Raw genomic sequence first — 18821 nt, 5'->3', positions numbered from 1 at the left:
GCAGCTCCTTCCTCCCTACTGCTGTGAGACTGTACAACCGGCACCTCACCAAGCACAGCACCAGACACTCCTCACAATAATCAACAATACTGTCCAGATCACTTCTACATCCATAGAGACCCCTCTGAACGTATACTGTGTGCGCTGACTATCAGCATCAGTACATTACAGCGAACCGCTAGCTACACGTGATTAAAATAGTTCTTGTGCAATATACTGACTTAGTTGTGCTATACTATCTGGGTAATACTGGTAATAATACCTATGCACTACTTACACATGCAATACCACCTTTGTAATACACTTATGTTAACTATATTTCTGCAAACCTGTTAATTTATGCAAATTAGTTTTTTTAATCTCTAAATTTGTAGTTTATTTCTTATATATATATATATATATATCCTTTTTTTTTTGGCGGCGGCACGGTGGTGTAGTGGTTAGCGCTGTTGCCTCACAGCAAGAAGGTCCGGGTATGAGCCCCGTGGCCGGCGAGGGCCTTTCTGTGCGGAGTTTGCATGTTCTCCCCGTGTCCGCGTGGGTTTCCTCCGGGTGCTCCGGTTTCCCCCACAGTCCAAAGACATGCAGGTTAGGTTAACTGGTGACTCTACATTGACCGTAGGTGTGAATGGTTGTCTGTGTCTATGTGTCAGCCCTGTGATGACCTGGCGACTTGTCCAGGGTGTACCCCGCCTTTCGCCCGTAGTCAGCTGGGATTGGCTCCAGCTTGCCTGTGACCCTGTAGAACAGGATAAAGCGGCTAGAGATAATGAGATGAGATGAGATATCCTTTTTTGTATACTTAGTACTTTTGCACTACTCCTTCACTGCCTTATCTTTTTCTCATTATATATTTTGTTGCTATAACAATGTAAATTTCCCCTTGTGGGATAATCAAAGGCTATCTTATCTTATTATTATGAGAACTTGTCATTATTATGAGATGCTTTATTATTAGAAGAAGAAACCTTTATTTGTCACATGCACACTTCAAGCACAGTGAAATTCATCCTCTGCATTTAACCCATCTGAAGCAGTGAACACACGCGCGCACACACCCAGAGCAGTGGGCAGCCACACTACAGCGCCCAGGGAGCAGTCAGGGGTCAGGTACCTTGCTCAAGGGCACCTCAGCCCAAGGCCGCCCCACGTTAACTTCACTGCATGTCTTTGGACTGTGGGGGAAACCGAAGCACCCGGAGGAAACCCACGCAGACACGAGGAGAACATGCAAACTCCACACAGAAAGGCCCTCGCTGGCCGCTGGGCTCGAACCCAGAGCCTTCTTGCTGTGAGGCGACCGTGCTAACCACTACACCACCGTGCCGCCCTTAAAGAAGAAAGAAGAAAGAAACCTTTATTTGTCACATGCACACTTCAAGCACAGTGAAATTCATCCTCTGCATTTAACCCATCTGAAGCAGTGAACACACGCACACACACCCAGAGCAGTGGGCAGCCACACTACAGCGCCCGGAGAGCAGTCAGGGGTCAGGTACCTTGCTCAAGGGCACTTCAGCCCAAGGCCGCCCCATGTTAACCTAACTGCATGTCTTTGGACTGTGGAGGAAACCAGAGCACCCAGAGGAAACCCACGCAGACACGGGGAGAACATGCAAACTCCACACAGAAAGGCCCTCGCCGGCTGCTGGGCTCAAACCCAGAGCCTTCTTGCTGTGAGGCGATCGTGCTAACCACTACACCACCATGCCACCCTTAAAAAGAAAGGCTCATACATAAGAATATGGCTCATACTGCCATATTTATTTATTTATACTGATAATTACTATACTGGGCGGCACGGTGGTGTAGTGGTTAGCGCTGTCGCCTCACAGCAAGAAGGTCCGGGTTCGAGCCCCGTGGCCGGCGAGGGCCTTTCTGTGTGGAGTTTGCATGTTCTCCCCGTGTCCGTGTGGGTTTCCTCCGGGTGCTCCGGTTTCCCCCACAGTCCAAAGACATGCAGGTTAGGTTAACTGGTGACTCTAAATTGACCGTAGGTGTGAATGGTTGTTTGTCTCTGTGTCAGCCCTGTGATGACCTGGCGACTTGTCCAGGGTGTACCCCGCCTTTCGCCCGTAGTCAGCTGGGATAGGCTCCAGCTTGCCTGCGACCCTGTAGAACAGGATAAAGCGGCTAGAGATAACGAACGAGATGTTTATTATTGTTTGCACCGCGGATAAGAGGGAAACGCAATTTCAATTCTCTGTATGTCCTGCACATATGGCATTACTGACAATAAAGTGAACTTGAACTTGAAAGTAAAAAAAATATATATATATAATTACGAGACAGAAAGTCCTTATTATGTGAAATCGTCTCATGTCGGTCTTCCATACACAAAAGACTGGCCTGAAACACCTGCTTTAATTTAGTTCAGTTTTGAACTTTTATTTTGAAATGAAAATGAATGTTGTCGTGTCATATCAGGAAGCGTGTGTTTTTTGGTTTTTTTTGAAAGGATGTGCGCTGGGATTGGCTGATTGTCTTTCTCTGCAATCTGATTGGCTAAGCCTTCGTATTCACGCCCAGAGGAGCGTCCGGCGGGTTTTTGGTTCCGGTTGGATGTGTTGAGGGTGCTGGCAGTAGAATGACAGCTGTGACTGTATCTCCTGGAGAAAAGGCGAGAAGGCCTCCAGTAAAGGTTCTGTCCAGCCAGCTGAGAGAGGCGGAAGTGGCCAGTGTGGGGAGCGGAAGGACGGAGCTAAGTATCCGGAGGCTGGGTGGCGGCGGGTCGGTGCCGGTGTCGGTGGTGTGGATGCAGGGCACTGTGGTGGAAGCGCACACTGATCAAAACTCTGTCCTGCTTCTGGACCAGACCGGAAACTTTCACATCACTGGTGTTAACAACATCCCGAGAGGGAAACCCTGCCTCAGCCCGGGTTAGTCGTAAAGTCCGACATTAAACTCGGAATTCCGACTCTGCATCTCTCTCTTTTTAAGATTAGACAACAGTAAGAACAAGTGAAAGACAAAGTGACAAACATTCCAAGACATGACAAAGGCGTAAATCAAAAAATAAATAATACATAAAAAATAGGGGTGATAAGTGAATAAAATAAGGGTTGTTTTACAATCAGGGTCCAAAGTTTGTGTCACAGGGGTCCAAAATTCAGATTGATTCATACTGGTTCTTGTACCAGTTTTTAAGTGAAGGACAAGTTAAAGAACAGATTTCAGGTAATTTTTTGACGTGTGTGTATGGTAGTTTTGTGTAATTTGCTATAAGATGGGAGAAACAAATGAAGTGATTCTCGGAGAGGACTTTTTTTTTTTTTTTTGACCACTCAGAATCCACTACTTCCATAGTGCTTTTAAACACACTACCGTTCAAAAGTTTGGGGTCACCCAGACAATTTTGTGTTTTCCATGAAACGTCACACTTATGGTGGGAAATAAAAGTTGTAAAATGAATAGAAAATATAGTCGAGACATTTTTCTGGCCATTTTGAGCATTTAATCGACCCCACAAATGTGATGCTCCAGAAACTCAATCTGCTCAAAGGAAGGTCAGTTTTATAGCTTCTCTAAAGAGCTCAACTGTTTTCAGCTGTGCTAACATGATTGTACAAGGGTTTTCTAATCATCCATTAGCCTTCTGAGGCAATGAGCAAACACATTGTACCATTAGAACACTGGAGTGAGAGTTGCTGGAAATGGGCCTCTATACACCTATGGAGATATTGCACCAAAAACCAGACATTTGCAGCTAGAATAGTCATTTACCACATTAGCAATGTATAGAGTGGATTTCTGATTAGTTTAAAGTGATCTTCATTGAAAAGAACAGTGCTTTTCTTTCAAAAATAAATACATTTCAAAGTGACCTCAAACTTTTGAACGGTAGTGTATAAGGCTGTAAGCTTTGTGTTAGTTGTCTCTAATATTTATGTCCCAATATCTTGGCCACATTTTAGGATGAAAATAATCATTTTAGATATGTTATTTTATATTGAAAAATTAGCTGTTTCGGAGAGGACATTTTTTGACACTTACTAACTTGATCAAAATAGTCTGGAAACTTACTGGCATTCAACATTAAAACTTAACTATGTTTCCAATGATATGGAACCAAATATTTGTTTTATGGTATAAAGAATGATGTAAGTGCATCCCTTTTGGAGCGACCTGTGGTCAAAAAAGCACTTTTTCTAAATGACACGAGTAATTTTGCCAAATATGATGTATATTGCCATACGTTCACCAAAAATAACGTTATCACCAAATTAATTTTTGCATGGTAAATAGAGCTATCACAGGGCTACAATAAACAACCAAGTTTATTTAGTCAAGCCTTTTGATATTGAAGATAAGTGTTAAATGTGATTTTTAGCTTGCGTACCCTGATTGTAAAACAACCCATAACAAAATAATAAATAGAAATAAGTTTAAAGAAAGAAAAGGAGCTCTAAAACAGGGCAAATTGAAATGACAATTTCACTTAATGTAATTTGAATAAAACTGAATAGCTGATAAGCACTTTTTGTTGGATTCGATATGTGACAGAGACTCAAAATACATTTTTAATTCAATTAAAAATAATGGGAATGAGGGGGTTGTCTTGGACATTTTGACTTTATGTATATGGAATTTACCTAATAATCTAGAGATTGTTAAATTTATTATTGTACGAGAAAGTGCCAAAAATAATGATTTTCTCATCAAAGTGATATTTGATTGTAGTTTTAGTGAAAAGAAAATTTCCCAAATCTTTCCAAAAGGTGATACAAAATGGGCATTTATAAAATAAATGGATAATACTTTCTCTTTTTTACAAAAGGTACAGCTGTCATCGATATCGGAAAATCTGGAGATGTATGCATTAGTACAGCCCCGATTCCAAAAAAGTTGGGACAAAGTACAAATTGTAAATAAAAACGGAATGCAATAATTTACAAATCTCAAAAACTGATATTGTATTCACAATAGAACATAGACAACATATCAAATGTCAAAAGTGAGACATTTTGAAATTTCATGCCAAATATTGGCTCATTTGAAATTTCATGACAGCAACACATCTCAAAAAAGTTGGGACAGGGGCAATAAGAGGCTGGAAAAGTTAAAGGTACAAAAAAGGAACAGCTGGAGGACCAAATTGCAACTCATTAGGTCAATTGGCAATAGGTCATTAACATGACTGGGTATAAAAAGAGCATCTTGGAGTGGCAGCGGCTCTCAGAAGTAAAGATGGGAAGAGGATCACCAATCCCCCTAATTCTGCACCGACAAATAGTGGAGCAATATCAGAAAGGAGTTCGACAGTGTAAAATTGCAAAGAGTTTGAACATATCATCATCAAAAGATTCAGAGAATCTGGAAGAATCTCTGTGCGTAAGGGTCAAGGTCGGAAAACCATACCAGGTGCCCGTGATCTTCGGGCCCTTAGACGGCACTGCATCACATACAGGCATGCTTCTGTATTGGAAATCACAAAATGGGCTCAGGAATATTTCCAGAGAACATTATCTGTGAACACAATTCACCGTGCCATCCGCCGTTGCGGCGGCACGGTGGTGTAGTGGTTAGCGCTGTCGCCTCACAGCAAGAAGGTCCTGGGTTCGAGCCCCGGGGCCGGCGAGGGCCTTTCTGTGTGGAGTTTGCATGTTCTCCCCGTGTCTGCGTGGGTTTCCTCCGGGTGCTCCGGTTTCCCCCACAGTCCAAAGACATGCAGGTTAGGTTAACTGGTGACTCTAAATTGACCGTAGGTGTGAATGGTTGTCTGTGTCTATGTGTCAGCCCTGTGATGACCTGGCGACTTGTCCAGGGTGTACCCCGCCTTTCGCCCGTGGTCAGCTGGGATGGGCTCCAGCTTGCCTGCGACCCTGTAGAAGGATAAAGCGGCTAGAGATAATGAGATGAGATGAGATCCGCCGTTGCCAGCTAAAACTCTATAGTTCAAAGAAGAAGCCGTATCTAAACATGATCCAGAAGCGCAGACGTCTTCTCTGGGCCAAGGCTCATTTAAAATGGACTGTGGCAAAGTGGAAAACTGTTCTGTGGTCAGACGAATCAAAATGTGAAGTTCTTTATGGAAATCAATGTAAATGTACAAATAAACATATTAGAAGATGCCTTTATAGCAAAAGAAAAATAACTCCTCATGGAAAGACTTATTGGAACTCCCTCTTCAAAGATATAAACTGGAGTAGAGCTTGGCTTATTCCATTTAAATTTTTAATTTTTAACAAAAACAGAGAATTACATCTTAAACTATTACATAACCTCTATCCTACAACCCCGATTCCAAAAAAGTTGGGACAAAGTACAAATTGTAAATAAAAATGGAATGCAATGATGTGGAAGTTTCAAAATTCCATATTTTATTCAGAATAGAATTTAGAACAACTTATAATGACTAGAACTGGAGTCGTATAGATGTACGTACTTCCTCGGTCAACCGCTCTTCGTGCTGCTCCATCTTCGCTCGTGTTTTTAAAAATGGTGGTAGTGAAAACAAACCAAACCGGGAAAGTAGGGAAGCGGAAGTGCGTGTGCAGCGGATTTAGAGTGGAACAATCAGAGCCCTCTTGTCTGCAACGCTGTCTGCGAGGCTTCTGCGGTGGTCACAATTTTTGGGAGGTGCGCGCAGAGCGTTTGCGAAGGGGGGGGGGGCTACGCAGACGCCATCTGCGACACCATCTGCGAGGACTGCATTGTCAGCATAAATTGGCCTTAAGGGCCCGAAGATCACGGGCACCCGGTATGGTTTTCCGGCCTTGACCCTTACGCACAGAGATTCTTCCAGATTCTCTGAATCTTTTGATGATATTATGCACTGTAGATGATGATATGTTCAAACTCTTTGCAATTTTACACTGTTGAACTCCTTTCTGATATTGGTCCACTATTTGTCGGCGCAGAATTAGGGGGATTGGTGATCCTCTTCCCATCTTTACTTCTGAGAGCCGCTGCCACTCCAAGATGCTCTTTTTATACCCAGTCATGTTAATGACCTATTGCCAATTGACCTAATGAGTTGCAATTTGGTCCTCCAGCTGTTCCTTTTTTGTACCTTTAACTTTTCCAGCCTCTTATTGCCCCTGTCCCAACTTTTTTGAGATGTGTTGCTGTCATGAAATTTCAAATGAGCCAATATTTGGCATGAAATTTCAAAATGTCTCACTTTCGACATTTGATATGTTGTCTATGTTCTACTGTGAATACAATATCAGTTTTTGAGATTTGTAAATTATTGCATTCCGTTTTTATTTACAATTTGTACTTTGTCCCAACTTTTTTGGAATCGGTGTTGTATATCACTAGGTATGTTATTCCATAATTTTACTCCAAATCTTGAAAAGGAGTTTTTTTTTCTACTTCTAATTTAAGATTTTTTAAATATAGAAGTTACCAGGTAATGAAAATCTACTATTGTATGAGTGAACATGGTGGTAAACAGGCCCCTGTTCCAATTCTTTTGAAACATGTTGCTGGTACTAAATTCAAAATACGCAAATATTTTTCAAAAAGTAAATAAGATTTCTTAGCTTAAACATTTGATATCTTGTATTTGTACTATTTTCAATGCAATATAGTGTTTCCGTGACTTGCAAATCATCACGTTCTGTTTTTATTCTAAGTTTTACAGTGTCAACTTTTTCGAGGTTGTAGTTTGGAACACAAAGCAGGATGAATGCAGTCCCACAGTGTGATCAGAAACTCAGGTCATATATTTTCACCCACAGGGAAATACGTGATGGTTATGGGTGTCATCCAGTCACATAGTCCAGAGCCAGTGCTTCGGGCAGTGAAGATGGCAGATCTTTCAGATAATGCAGCCGTGCACAGGAAAACGTGGAAATATGAAGTTGAAGACCTCCAACAAACTTTGCCATAATGAACTGTAATATTTTATAGACCTTCTAACACTATGCTACGATGGCATGTTTTGGATTTCTGAAAGAAACATCAGTACCAGTGATTTTTTTTTAAATAATATTTTGTTTATTAATCTTGTGACATTTATTTATATTAACTATTGACAATAAAAGTTGTAAAAAACTTTGAGTAAATGTATTGAGCAACAATGTGCCAAAGCATCACTTTCGTAAGAGGGGAGTGTACAAGAGAGGGAAACATAGAAGTGCCGCAAGACATGGACTTATCGTTACTTTTACAGTAGGGGAAACCTTGATAAGGCACTTCTGATGTTTATTGACCTTTCAGAGAGGGTGTTAACACTTTGGCAGGAGTGCACTTTAACATCTTTAGTCAACATTCAGTGATCACAGATAGCGGCAATATGAAAATATAATGACGCCGTCTACACCTTAGGTGCACGAACTTTGGCAGGAGTGCACTTTAACATCTTTAGTCAACACTCAGCGATCACCGATACTGCCAATATGAAAAATGTAACGACGCTATCTACACCTTAGGTGCATTAAATGTTATTTAGCTGTGTTCTAGTGACAAGCATTTATTTTAAAATGAATAATAGCTTTAATAATATTTTTTAAAGTGTAGTATTTTGTATTACTGTAAAGATATACAGTGCTAAGAAAGTAGATATAGATTATATTGATTCTTAATAAAAATTATATATTGAGAAATTATGAAGTAAATTATACGTGTGCAGTAATAAGGAACAAGGAATGCTTAAAGTACAAAAAGTACAGTGGATGTGTGCTCAGTTCCTGTTGTCACATCAGAGGCGTTTGAATGAACCGATGGCGTTGTTGCAGTTGGGGCAGAAGTGCGTCACGTCCCTCAGGCTGTCCACACAGAAGGGGATCAGGCAACAGCCGTACATACAGCTGGAATTAAAGACACAAAGAGCACAGGAACATAAACATCTTACATCCTGAAAAAAACAGACGCAACAATCGCCTGGATTAACTTTTATTTACAGATGTGTCTGACTTACCCAATAATGCACAGGCCTGCACATGCCAGCCAGGCCATGGCACCTGTACTGTGCTCCAGTCGAGTTACCACAGTCTGAGAACACACAGGGCAACATGTCTGCACTGGAACATCTCCGTACACGGTCGGCTGCACGTACACCGTCTGCACTGAAACTGATCGACAAGCACCAGTGTCACAACCACACAAATGTAGCACGTTATCACTGATTAGATAAATCATCAAGTTTTTCTAGTATGCCTAATTTACTACTATGGCAGTTGTTCTGAAAGTCTTGACTATGAAAAAAAAAAAAAGATTTGATAATCAAACTCTGAAAATGAGAGAGGTAGAAAGGAGGGGATGATTGAAAAGGGCACAAAAATCTCAGCTGGAAAGGAGTTATTAGTTGCTCTTTCACTATGAAACCAACTTGGATTTGAAAGAGCTTTAACTATCGAATCAAAAAACATATATCACAAGAAGTGATACGTCTACAAGCGTGCAATGAAACCATGGCATGTTCCTCTGCTGCGGTGAAGAAGCAAACCACAACACAATATAAATTGATTTGGAAACTACCTGAAGCAATAGCTGACGATACTTTCCACTTACACATAACACTTTCACACATCACACTTCAGACTCATTAAAAATCAAAGGCATGGATTATTGGGAAACAAGCAAACACTACACGATATACTGTGTGCTCTGTGTAGTATGTCTTGTATCAAATTGCTCTTTATGTAGTGGAAGTTCATTATGGCTACGTTCACACTGCAGGCTGAAGTGACTCAAATCCGATCTTTTCGCCCATATGTGACCTGTATCCGATCTTTTACTGACAATATGAACGACAGATCCGATTTTTTCAAATCCGACCCAGGCCGTTTGGATATGTGGTGCTAATTCCGATTCCTATCCGCTCTTTTCATATGCGACTTCAGTCTGAACCGCCAGGTCGCATTTATCCGACTTACACGTCATCAACAAGCCACAACCGTCACTATTCTGCGCTGAAGTAGGCGGCGGGTCTCTCAAAAAAAGTTACAACAACATGGCGCATAATCACGGGCGCAGATAGAGGGTGGGACTTGTCCCACCCAGATTTAAATTCACCTCGTTCGGTCCCCCCCACTTATAGGGAGGAAAAAACGTCTATGCTGTCTTTCTTTGCATAAGGCAAACCTCACGGAAAAATCAAAAGACTAATTACCATTCGGTTTATTGAGGTGCACAGCAGTGTATACATAGTTGCAACAACTCACATAAAACAAAGACTGATATTCGGTTGGTTGAGCTGCGCAGACTGCACAGGTTGCGAGCTCGAGCTTGGTTGCTATGGTTACTAACAACAAGTTTGACAGGCATATCGGGGTTGGGGTTGGTTTGCTGGCAGCTTTGTCCCCCCCAGTTCAAAAAACGTATCTGCGCTCCTGCGCATGACATCAATGCGAGGGACGCTTCGGGCTGTGAAGGTTCTGAATCTTCTCAATGGAAGGACGCAGAGGTTAGGGAGCTGATTTCCATTTGGGGGGATGCAGCTATTCAAGCTAGATTGGATGAGTCATACCGCAACCGGGCGGTTTTACTTCCGTAAACACTGGCCATGCTCACTGCGTGTGACGTCGTCGTATCCTGCAATGCGCATGCGGAACACTTTTAGGTCGCTTTTCGTTCATACTGAGGATCACATACAAGTCGCATATATTTGTTAATGTGAACGACCTCACAAAAAAATCGGAATTGAGCATTAAGCCTTGTAGTGTGAACGTAGCGTATGTCTAACTATTAAAGCTATTTTAAGTTTGTTTCTTAAGACAAGGATTTTTTAAGATGATACCTTGTTGACAGTTTCGGCGGGAATCTTCCGCCTTCTTCAAAACAGTCACCAGATGTCGAGTGGTGACGTGCCTAAAGAAAATAGATTCCAGCGTTGGATTTTAGAGGCAGTGGAGATACACAAGCGGGCGCAGAGGACGATGAACCGGGATGAGGGAGCGTATGCGCTGTCACACACCTGGAGCGCCGTCCTGGGGGAGCGACCTGACAGCAGGAGGCGTGGACTACCTGTCAAATTGGGCGGGACGTTCACGCCTCCGTAGTGTAACATCAGCTGATAAGGCACGTCACCACTCGACATCTGGTGACTGTTTTGAAGAAGGCGGAAGATTCCCGCCGAAACTGTCAACAAGGTAACATCTTAAAAAATCCTTGTCTTAAGAAACGAACTTAAAATAGCTTTAAATTGCTCTTTATGTTTACATTTACACTTTACCTTACATCAAGTGTTATGAATTTCCAGTGTTGGAATAAATTCATGAGAGTTTGGCTCAGGGGCGGCACGGTGGTGTAGTGGTTAGCGCTGTCGCCTCACAGCAAGAAGGTCCGGGTTCGAGCCCCGTGGCCGGCGAGGGCCTTTCTGTATGGAGTTTGCATGTTCTCCCCGTGTCCGCGTGGGTTTCCTCCGGGTGCTCCGGTTTTCCCCACAGTCCAAAGACATGCAGGTTAGGCTAACTGGTGACTCTAAATTGACCGTAGGTGTGAATGGTTGTCTGTGTCTATGTGTCAGCCCTGTGATGACCTGGCGACTTGTCCAGGGTGTACCCCGCCTTTCGCCCGTAGTCAGCTGGGATAGGCTCCAGCTTGCCTGCGACCCTGTAGAACAGGATAAAGTGGCTAGAGATGATGAGATGAGATGAGTTTGGCTCAAACCGTGACATGCTTTCGTCATCTCGATTGTTTGGTGTATGGTGAGCAGGATATCGGTCTCAAGTCAGTCTTTTTCTCTCATTCTGATGTTCTGATAATATTAAAAATGGTTGATTTTATCATAAGTTTTTAGTCATGGTTCATTCAAATATGTGGACTTTGACATGGACAGTCAACAATCAATAGATGAGGTTTCTCAAGCACCAAACAGGAACCTCTCTCAAAAGGAATTGAGTTGCAGTGGTGCAAATAGTGACCCTGCAAAATCCCCAGGCTTTATAACATTACCGGCAGTGACTAAAAACTGTGACTAATGACACATGGTATTTAGATGTGAAAGGTCTTCTTCTTCTTTTGGCTGCTCCCGATTACGGGTCGCCACAACAGATCTTTCGTCTCCGTTGCTCCCTGTCTTCCGCATCCTTCTCTACCACACCTGCCACTTTCAGGTCCTCTCTCACCACATCCATGTATCTCCTCTTTGGCCTTCGTCGTTTTCACTTGCCTGGCAGCTCCATCCTCAACATTCTCCTTCCAACATGCTCTGCATCTCTTCTCAGGATGTGCCCAGACCATCTCAGTCTCATCTCTCTTCGCTTAATTCCCAAGCTCTCCACATGTGCTGTCCCTCTGATGTGCTCGTTCCTTATCCTGTCCAACCTCCCATCGCAAACCTTAACATCCTCAACTACGCCACCTCCAACTTTGCCTCCTGTCTCTTCATTCTGCATGTTAGATTTGGCACAGTTTTATGCCGGATGCCCTTCCTGACGCAACCCTCTCCAATTTATCCGGGCTTGGGACCGGCACCAAGAGTGCGCTTATGCACCCCCAGTGGCGTCAGACTTTAATCTTTTAAAAGTCTTTTCAGAGAGTCTTCTACTGTGTGGGTAGTACGAGTGTGAGTTACAAAAAGTGCAAAGAACTGAAATGGCAAAGGGACAAAATACTCTGAGGTTCAGAACCTGAAAGAATATAGACAAGCCCTATTCAGACGGGATTAAATTCACACAAGGTTCTGGGGTAATTTCTTATCTCACAAGCACTCCTCTGAGAGTCTCCCTGCCGCCTATCTAGGTTTTTCTCCATCATTTATCATTTTTATCCAATCATATGACCACGTAATACATAGTTTTCACATGACATCACAGAGTCGGGGATTCCCTAGTGGCGGCCATCTTGTGGGTCAAGCTTACCGTACGGGTCACTGAGCACACATTGTAACGCGCGAGTACAAAGTCTTCAAAAGAACCCAAGCAGGCTATTTAAAGCTAGCAATGGTGCACACCTGCTGTATTCACGGCTGTCATAATAGGTCAGATGATGACGTCAAGCGGAGCTTTTATGGAATTCCCACTGTACGGGAGCATGAAGGCAAGCAAACAAACAAACTCAGCATACAAAGGAGAAATCTATGGCTTGCAAGAATCAACCGCAAGGATTATCAGCCTTCCAAACACAGCAAAGTCTGCTCCGATCATTTTATAAGTGGTAAGTTGTTTAAATAAACAATCAATTGTGTTTAAGTTTGTTTTTGGAAACCAAAACATCATGTGAACAATCTCTGGAGAATGCCTAACTGGAGCCGCTGAGTGTACGTTAATATCGCTTGTTTGTCACGTTTCTATTTGAAACTTGTCACTTCACTCACACAAGGGTCATTTTTGAAAAAAACATTTTAGGTCTATTCTGTATGATTTGATTTGTGTTTAATCAACCAGGGATGCAAACAGCGCGCCTTTTGGCGGATGCCGCCTTTTTCATGGCTGAATCGCGCAGATCCGATTTTTTTTTTTAGGGGGGGCGTTGGAGTGTCTGATTATAATTTCAAAGTAAATTCTGTATTAAAATTACTAAATAAGCAAATCCGTTACAGTCCATGAAACAGGAAGTATAAGGATGAGAAAAAAGTTTAAATCACAAAGCTGCGCACATTTGTGCAGCCCGAGCGGTGTGCAGGACTGCGCAAATGTGCGCAGCTTCCCGATTTAAACTAGTTTTTTCTCATCCTTATACTTCCTGTTTCATGGACTGTAACGGATTTGCTTATTTAGTAATTTTAATCCAGAATTTACTTTGAAATTACAATCAGACACTCCAACGCCCCCCCCTAAAAAAAGAAAATCGGATCTGCGCGATTCAGGCGGCATCCGCCAAAAGGCGCGCTGTGAATATATAAAGTTGTATATATCAGACAGCCTTTAAAGTTTGATGAAGTCAGTTTCAGACTTTGGAGCAGGCTTTGGCAGTTTCAGGCTTTGGCAGCCCTGCATAGTCACTTGAAAATGCATCTTTGTCCACTTCGTAGGGGTCAATTCCCCCAATCAAGGCCAGTTTGGCTGCATACCATTGTTGTGAGATGTCGTCTAATGTATCTATATACTTCTGTTTGCTTGATTTTGCCGACATTGATCTTTATTTTAGAAAACTGACTATATAACTTCATACATTCATCCGAGATAACGTAGCCGGTAATGGCGATGGTCTGTTTTGTTTGACCCACAAGATGGCGGCTGGAGGGCTTTCCCCGGAATGCCGTGACGTCAGTGAAAACTATCTATACAAATATCTGGGTTAGTAGAAAATACAGCCTGCTAGAAACTCACTCCTGTGGTAATTTTATTGCAGATGTGAGTTTATCACAGAGGTGACACAAAAAATTACAACAGACGTCCTTCTGAGAAACTAATCCAACCTGAATACTACGGGTTTGTACAACTACAGCAAATATAAACTGTATAACTGTTTATACTGTATAATACGGACACGAGTGTTTTTCATACGAGCTCCATCTGGGACATGGAGAACCAAAACTGTGATATAAATCTCTATTTTTTTCGCAGTATGGGTTCCATCAAATCCTGCGCTCTGATTGGCTGGCGAGCGGGTCCGTATCCTATGGAACGTATCCCAGTTACGGACCCCGGTTACGGACCTCTGGCGACTCGCTCGTTCACAACAACAAACAGAGTAGCAATTTTTGTCAACATTTATCTTTTTTTATAAGATTTATTTATAAGATTATCAAAAATCTTATAAATTTTTGCCAGCATTTCTCAGCATAAAAGCATTAATTTGACATCATGGATAGCGATAACGACAGTGTTCACAGTGAAAGCGAGTTTTACTACCCTGAGGAAGAAGAAATAAAATAAAACATTGCAGGAGAAAGCTAAAAACCTGTAACTGTTGCTAACGCCGAGCAAAAACATGGCTGAATCCTGAATGACTCAATTTTGTATAAATAGGGGACTACACAGGCGGCAAAATGTAGTTTTTTGCCTATTTGATCGATGAATAGTTTCGATAAATTTGGGTACTTTTTGTTTGTGAATGTGTCGATATAATAAAAAGAAAATCACATGTTGGCTTGGAGATATGAAGTTTGTCTTCTCGTGTTGAAAAACTTGCATTTTTCATATGAAATATGTCGCGATTGAGAGCGACATATTTCCCGATATTTCACTTCAATGATGTCACTCCCAGTGTTTTCCCGCTGACTAGATGTGCATTGTCAAAATGGCGAACCGGCTCAAAATTAAAATTCTTTTGATTAAATTGCGTGGTTTTTTTGGGGGGGGGGGGGGGGGGGGGGGGGGTTGGTGGATGTGTCCATATAATATAAAGAACATTACACTGTGGCATGAAGATATGAAGTGTATCTTCTCATGTTGAAAAATATTTTCACTCATCTCCACTTGAAGATAAACTTCATATCTTCATGCCACCATGTAATATCCTCTATGTATGGAGCATGCAGTCCAGCCCCTGTATACAGACAGACACCTGTAAGAACACTGTAAAGGTGCACAGTGTAACAAAAATGTACACAGGGCTGTTAGCAATTCCTCATCAAATCCTGTTTACACAGGATTATTAGAAGAGGCCTTACATTTCCATACAAGGAAATAAAGAAGGAGCAGACTCGTTCTTTTGTCCGTGCTCGACTTGCCAGGTGCTCGATGAGCCATTATGCATTTTAGTAAACTGTCTGGATCTTGTACGATCTAGTCCTTAATAAAGAGCAATGACAACATGATGACAACAGAAGCATTACACCTATACCATTACACCTACTACATAAAGAAGAGTGCTCTGAGAGCACAATATCCCCTGCTGGCAACTATGCCATAACTCTGGTAAAATGCAACTGAACTGAATGAAATTGTAATATGCATATTATCGACATAAAGAATCCTGTCAAGTTTCATTAAATTCCTCCAAAAATCGTGAGAGGAGTTGATTTCAGAAGGTGAGCACCCTTCCCGGGACGGACGTAAAACTATGAAAAGACTGTACGTCAGGTCGCAAACTTTCACACGTTTTCAACATAAATTCTCCTTTTATTAATTTGATGTATTTTTTATTTATGGCCATTTCTTAAAAAAGGTTGGCCATGATTGCCCACTGTCACTGTGATTGACAGGAGAGACAGTATGCTCCTCCCACCCAATTTTGCTCTTGACTCCATGTCACGGCTGTCCGTGGCGCTGTCGGAGTTCGATCTTGCGAACTCTGGATGTCAGAGCAAATGTATGACCCTTTTAAGATCATATTCATGTTTTTGTAAATGAGCTTCCAGGTCTACTACTGTCATTACGGTTAGTCGCTTTATGTTACAAAATGGTCAGCTTTTATCTTCTCAATCTCATCAGCGTTAACATACAGTACTTAGTAGCCTGAAGTTTGGTAATGATACAAGTGGACCTTTCCATGCTGACACACATAGCAATTCAAGGGAATGATGTAGTGAGGTAGTGAATGAGCGAGTGAGTGAGGTAGTGAGTAAGAGAGGTTGTGAGTGAATAAGTGCATGACTGAGGTAGTGAATGCATGAGTGAGTGAATGAGGTAGGGAGTGAATAAGTGAGTGAGGGAGTGAATGCGGGAGTGAGAGAATGAGGTAGTGAGTGAATAAGCGAGTGAATGAGGTAGTGAGTGCACGAATAAGTGAGGGAATGAGTGAGCAAGGCAGTGAATGCGTGAGTGAGTGAATGAGGTATTAAGTGCATGAGTGAGGTAGTGAGTGCGTGAATAAGTGAGGGAATTAGTGAGGTAGTGAATGCGTGAGTGAGTGAATGAGGTAGCGAGTGAATGTGAGGTAGTGAATGAACAAGCAAGTGAAGGAGGTAGTGAGTGCATGAGTGAGGCAGTGAGTGAGTGAATAAGTGAGGGAATGAGTGTGCGAAGTAGTGAATGCATGAGTGAGTGAATGAGGTAGTGAATGCGTAACTGAGAGAATGAGGTAGTAAGTGAACAAGCGAGTGAATGAGGTAGTGAGTGCATGACTGAGGTAGTGAGAGTGCGTGAATAAGTGAAGGAATGAGTGAGCGAGGTAGTGAATGCGCAAGTGAGAGAATGAGGTAGAGTGAGTGAGTGTGTGAATAAGGGAGGGAATGAGTGAGCGAGGTAGTGAATGCGTGAGTGAGTGAGTGAATGAGGTAGTGAATGCATGAGTGAGAGAATGAGGTAGTGAGTGAGTGCGTGAATAAGGGAGGGAATGAGTGAGCAAGGTAGTGAATGCGTGAGTGAGTGAATGAGGTAGTGAGTGTGTGAATAAGTGAGGGAATGAGTGAGCGAGGTAGTGATTGCGTGAGTGAGTGAATGAGGTAGTGAATGCATGAGTGAGAGAATGAGGTAGTGAGTGAGTGCGTGAATAAGGGAGGGAATGAGTGAGCAAGGTAGTGAAGGCGTAAGTGAGAGAATGAGGTAGTGAGTGTGTGAATAAGTGAGGGAATGAGTGAGCGAGGTAGTGATTGCGTAAGTGAGTGAATGAGGTAGTGAATGCATGAGTGAGAGAATGAGGTAGTGAGTGAGTGTGTGAATAAGTGAGGGAATGAGTGAGCGAGGTAGTGAATGCATAAGTGAGAGAATGAGGTAGTGAGTGAGTGTTTGAATAAGTGAAGGAATGAGTGAGCGAGGTAGTGATTGCGTGAGTGAGTGAATGAGGTAGTGAATGCATGAGTGAGAGAATGAGGTAGTGAGTGAGTGCGTGAATAAGGGAGGGAATGAGTGAGCGAGGTAGTGAATGCGTGAGTGAGTGAATGAGGTAGTGAATGCATGAGTGAGAGAATGAGGTAGTGAGTGAGTGCATGAATAAGGGAGGGAAATGAGTGAGCAAGGTAGTGAATGCGTGAGTGAGTGAATGAGGTAGTGAATGTGTGAGAGAATGAGGTGGTGAGTGAGTGTGTGAATAAGTGAGGGAATGAGTGAGCGAGGTAGTGATTGCGTGAGTGAGTGAATGAGGTAGTGAATGCATGAGTGAGAGAATGAGGTAGTGAGTGAGTGCATGAATAAGGGAGGGAAATGAGTGAATGAGTTAGTGAATGCGTGAGTGAGTGAATGAGGTAGTGAATGCGTGAGAGAATGAGGTAGTGAGTGAGTGTGTGAATAAGGGAGGGAATGAGTGAGCAAGGTAGTGAATGCGTGAGTGAGTGAATGAGGTAGTGAATGCGTAAGTGAGGGAATGAGGTAGTGAGTGAATGTGTGAGTGAGAGAATGAGGAAGTGAATGAATATGAGAGAGAGACTCCTCACCCACTGGTGGGCCTGTCACAGGGGGTATGTTTTGAGCGGGTGGATACATTTGCGTATACGTCTGTGCTGGATAAGGAGCTGCAGCTTTGTAGACCGGAGGAGGAGCCGCAGTGCCTTGTGGGTAACAGCCTACTGGGCCCATCGCTTCATCATAAGACGGCGGTGGAGCTGCAAATCCCACTGGGACGGAGGGCTCCATCGGAGGGGCGCTCGCCATTGGGAGGGTCTGGACACAAACACACACACGGATGGACAGACAGACAGACGGCCACACACACAGACAGACAGAGTCAGTGACTAACATCATCTATAACAGATGGAATGAGGTAAATGCCATAAACCTCATCATTAATTTCACGGTTTGTTGTTCCTCCTGCTGTAAGTCGCCATTATCACCGCTACACAGTCAAAACGAAACTTAGCTCAGTTCAGCGATCGCTATCTCAAACACATCTCTCCGTTATTACTGTAATAATCACCAGTGTACTTACATTCTGTCTGATCAACTCGCAGGACGGATCGGAAGCGGGTTTATAAACCTGCAGCAGTTTAATGTGACATTTCCGAGCCTTTTGGCGTTTACTGAAGTTCCGCGTCTAATCACGTGGTTTCCAGCAAAACCCCTGAAGCTCCTCCCACTGAACAAAGCACAGAAAACCGCACTGTGCTGAAGGGTTTTGTTTCAAGCATGTGTTATAGTTATTACGCTCAACTCTATGGCTTTAATACA

The 18821-nt window shown here is 42.7% G+C and overlaps 2 protein-coding genes across 2 annotated transcripts; one reads left to right on the top strand and one right to left on the bottom strand.

Annotated features, from left to right (window-relative positions):
* The first annotated feature begins 2545 nt into the window (after nt 1–2545).
* On the top strand, nt 2546–8004 carry rmi2 (RecQ mediated genome instability 2). Its single transcript, XM_060943104.1, has 2 exons — nt 2546–2879; nt 7686–8004. The coding sequence occupies exons 1-2, from the start codon at nt 2588–2590 to the stop codon at nt 7835–7837; spliced, it is 444 nt and encodes a 147-aa protein (XP_060799087.1). The 5' UTR covers nt 2546–2587; the 3' UTR covers nt 7838–8004.
* On the bottom strand, nt 7922–18723 carry litaf (lipopolysaccharide-induced TNF factor). Its single transcript, XM_060943103.1, has 4 exons — nt 18583–18723; nt 18092–18317; nt 8867–9020; nt 7922–8756 (listed from the first exon to the last, which is right to left on the bottom strand). The coding sequence occupies exons 2-4, from the start codon at nt 18306–18308 to the stop codon at nt 8648–8650; spliced, it is 480 nt and encodes a 159-aa protein (XP_060799086.1). The 5' UTR covers nt 18309–18317; nt 18583–18723; the 3' UTR covers nt 7922–8647.
* Nucleotides 18724–18821: the final 98 nt, after the last annotated feature.

This window comes from Neoarius graeffei, chromosome 16 (genome assembly GCF_027579695.1).
Source record: "Neoarius graeffei isolate fNeoGra1 chromosome 16, fNeoGra1.pri, whole genome shotgun sequence".
NCBI classification, from domain to species: Eukaryota; Metazoa; Chordata; class Actinopteri; order Siluriformes; family Ariidae; genus Neoarius; species Neoarius graeffei.
This window is presented reverse-complemented; position numbering and strand designations above follow the sequence as displayed.

What these genes read in the sequence shown, in the direction of transcription:
- rmi2 (XM_060943104.1), top strand. Translation starts at nt 2,588, where the DNA reads ATGACAGCTGTGACTGTATCTCCTGGAGAAAAGGCGAGAAGGCCTCCA. An exon ending in GAAACCCTGCCTCAGCCCGG is followed by an intron (nt 2,880 to 7,685) that starts GTTAGTCGTAAA and finishes TTTCACCCACAG; the next exon opens with GGAAATACGTGATGGTTATG.
- litaf (XM_060943103.1), bottom strand. Translation starts at nt 18,308, where the DNA reads ATGGCGAGCGCCCCTCCGATGGAGCCCTCCGTCCCAGTGGGATTTGCA. An exon ending in TGTGACAGGCCCACCAGTGG is followed by an intron (nt 9,021 to 18,091) that starts GTGAGGAGTCTC and finishes CTTGTCGATCAG; the next exon opens with TTTCAGTGCAGACGGTGTAC. An exon ending in GCAGGCCTGTGCATTATTGG is followed by an intron (nt 8,757 to 8,866) that starts GTAAGTCAGACA and finishes CTTTAATTCCAG; the next exon opens with CTGTATGTACGGCTGTTGCC.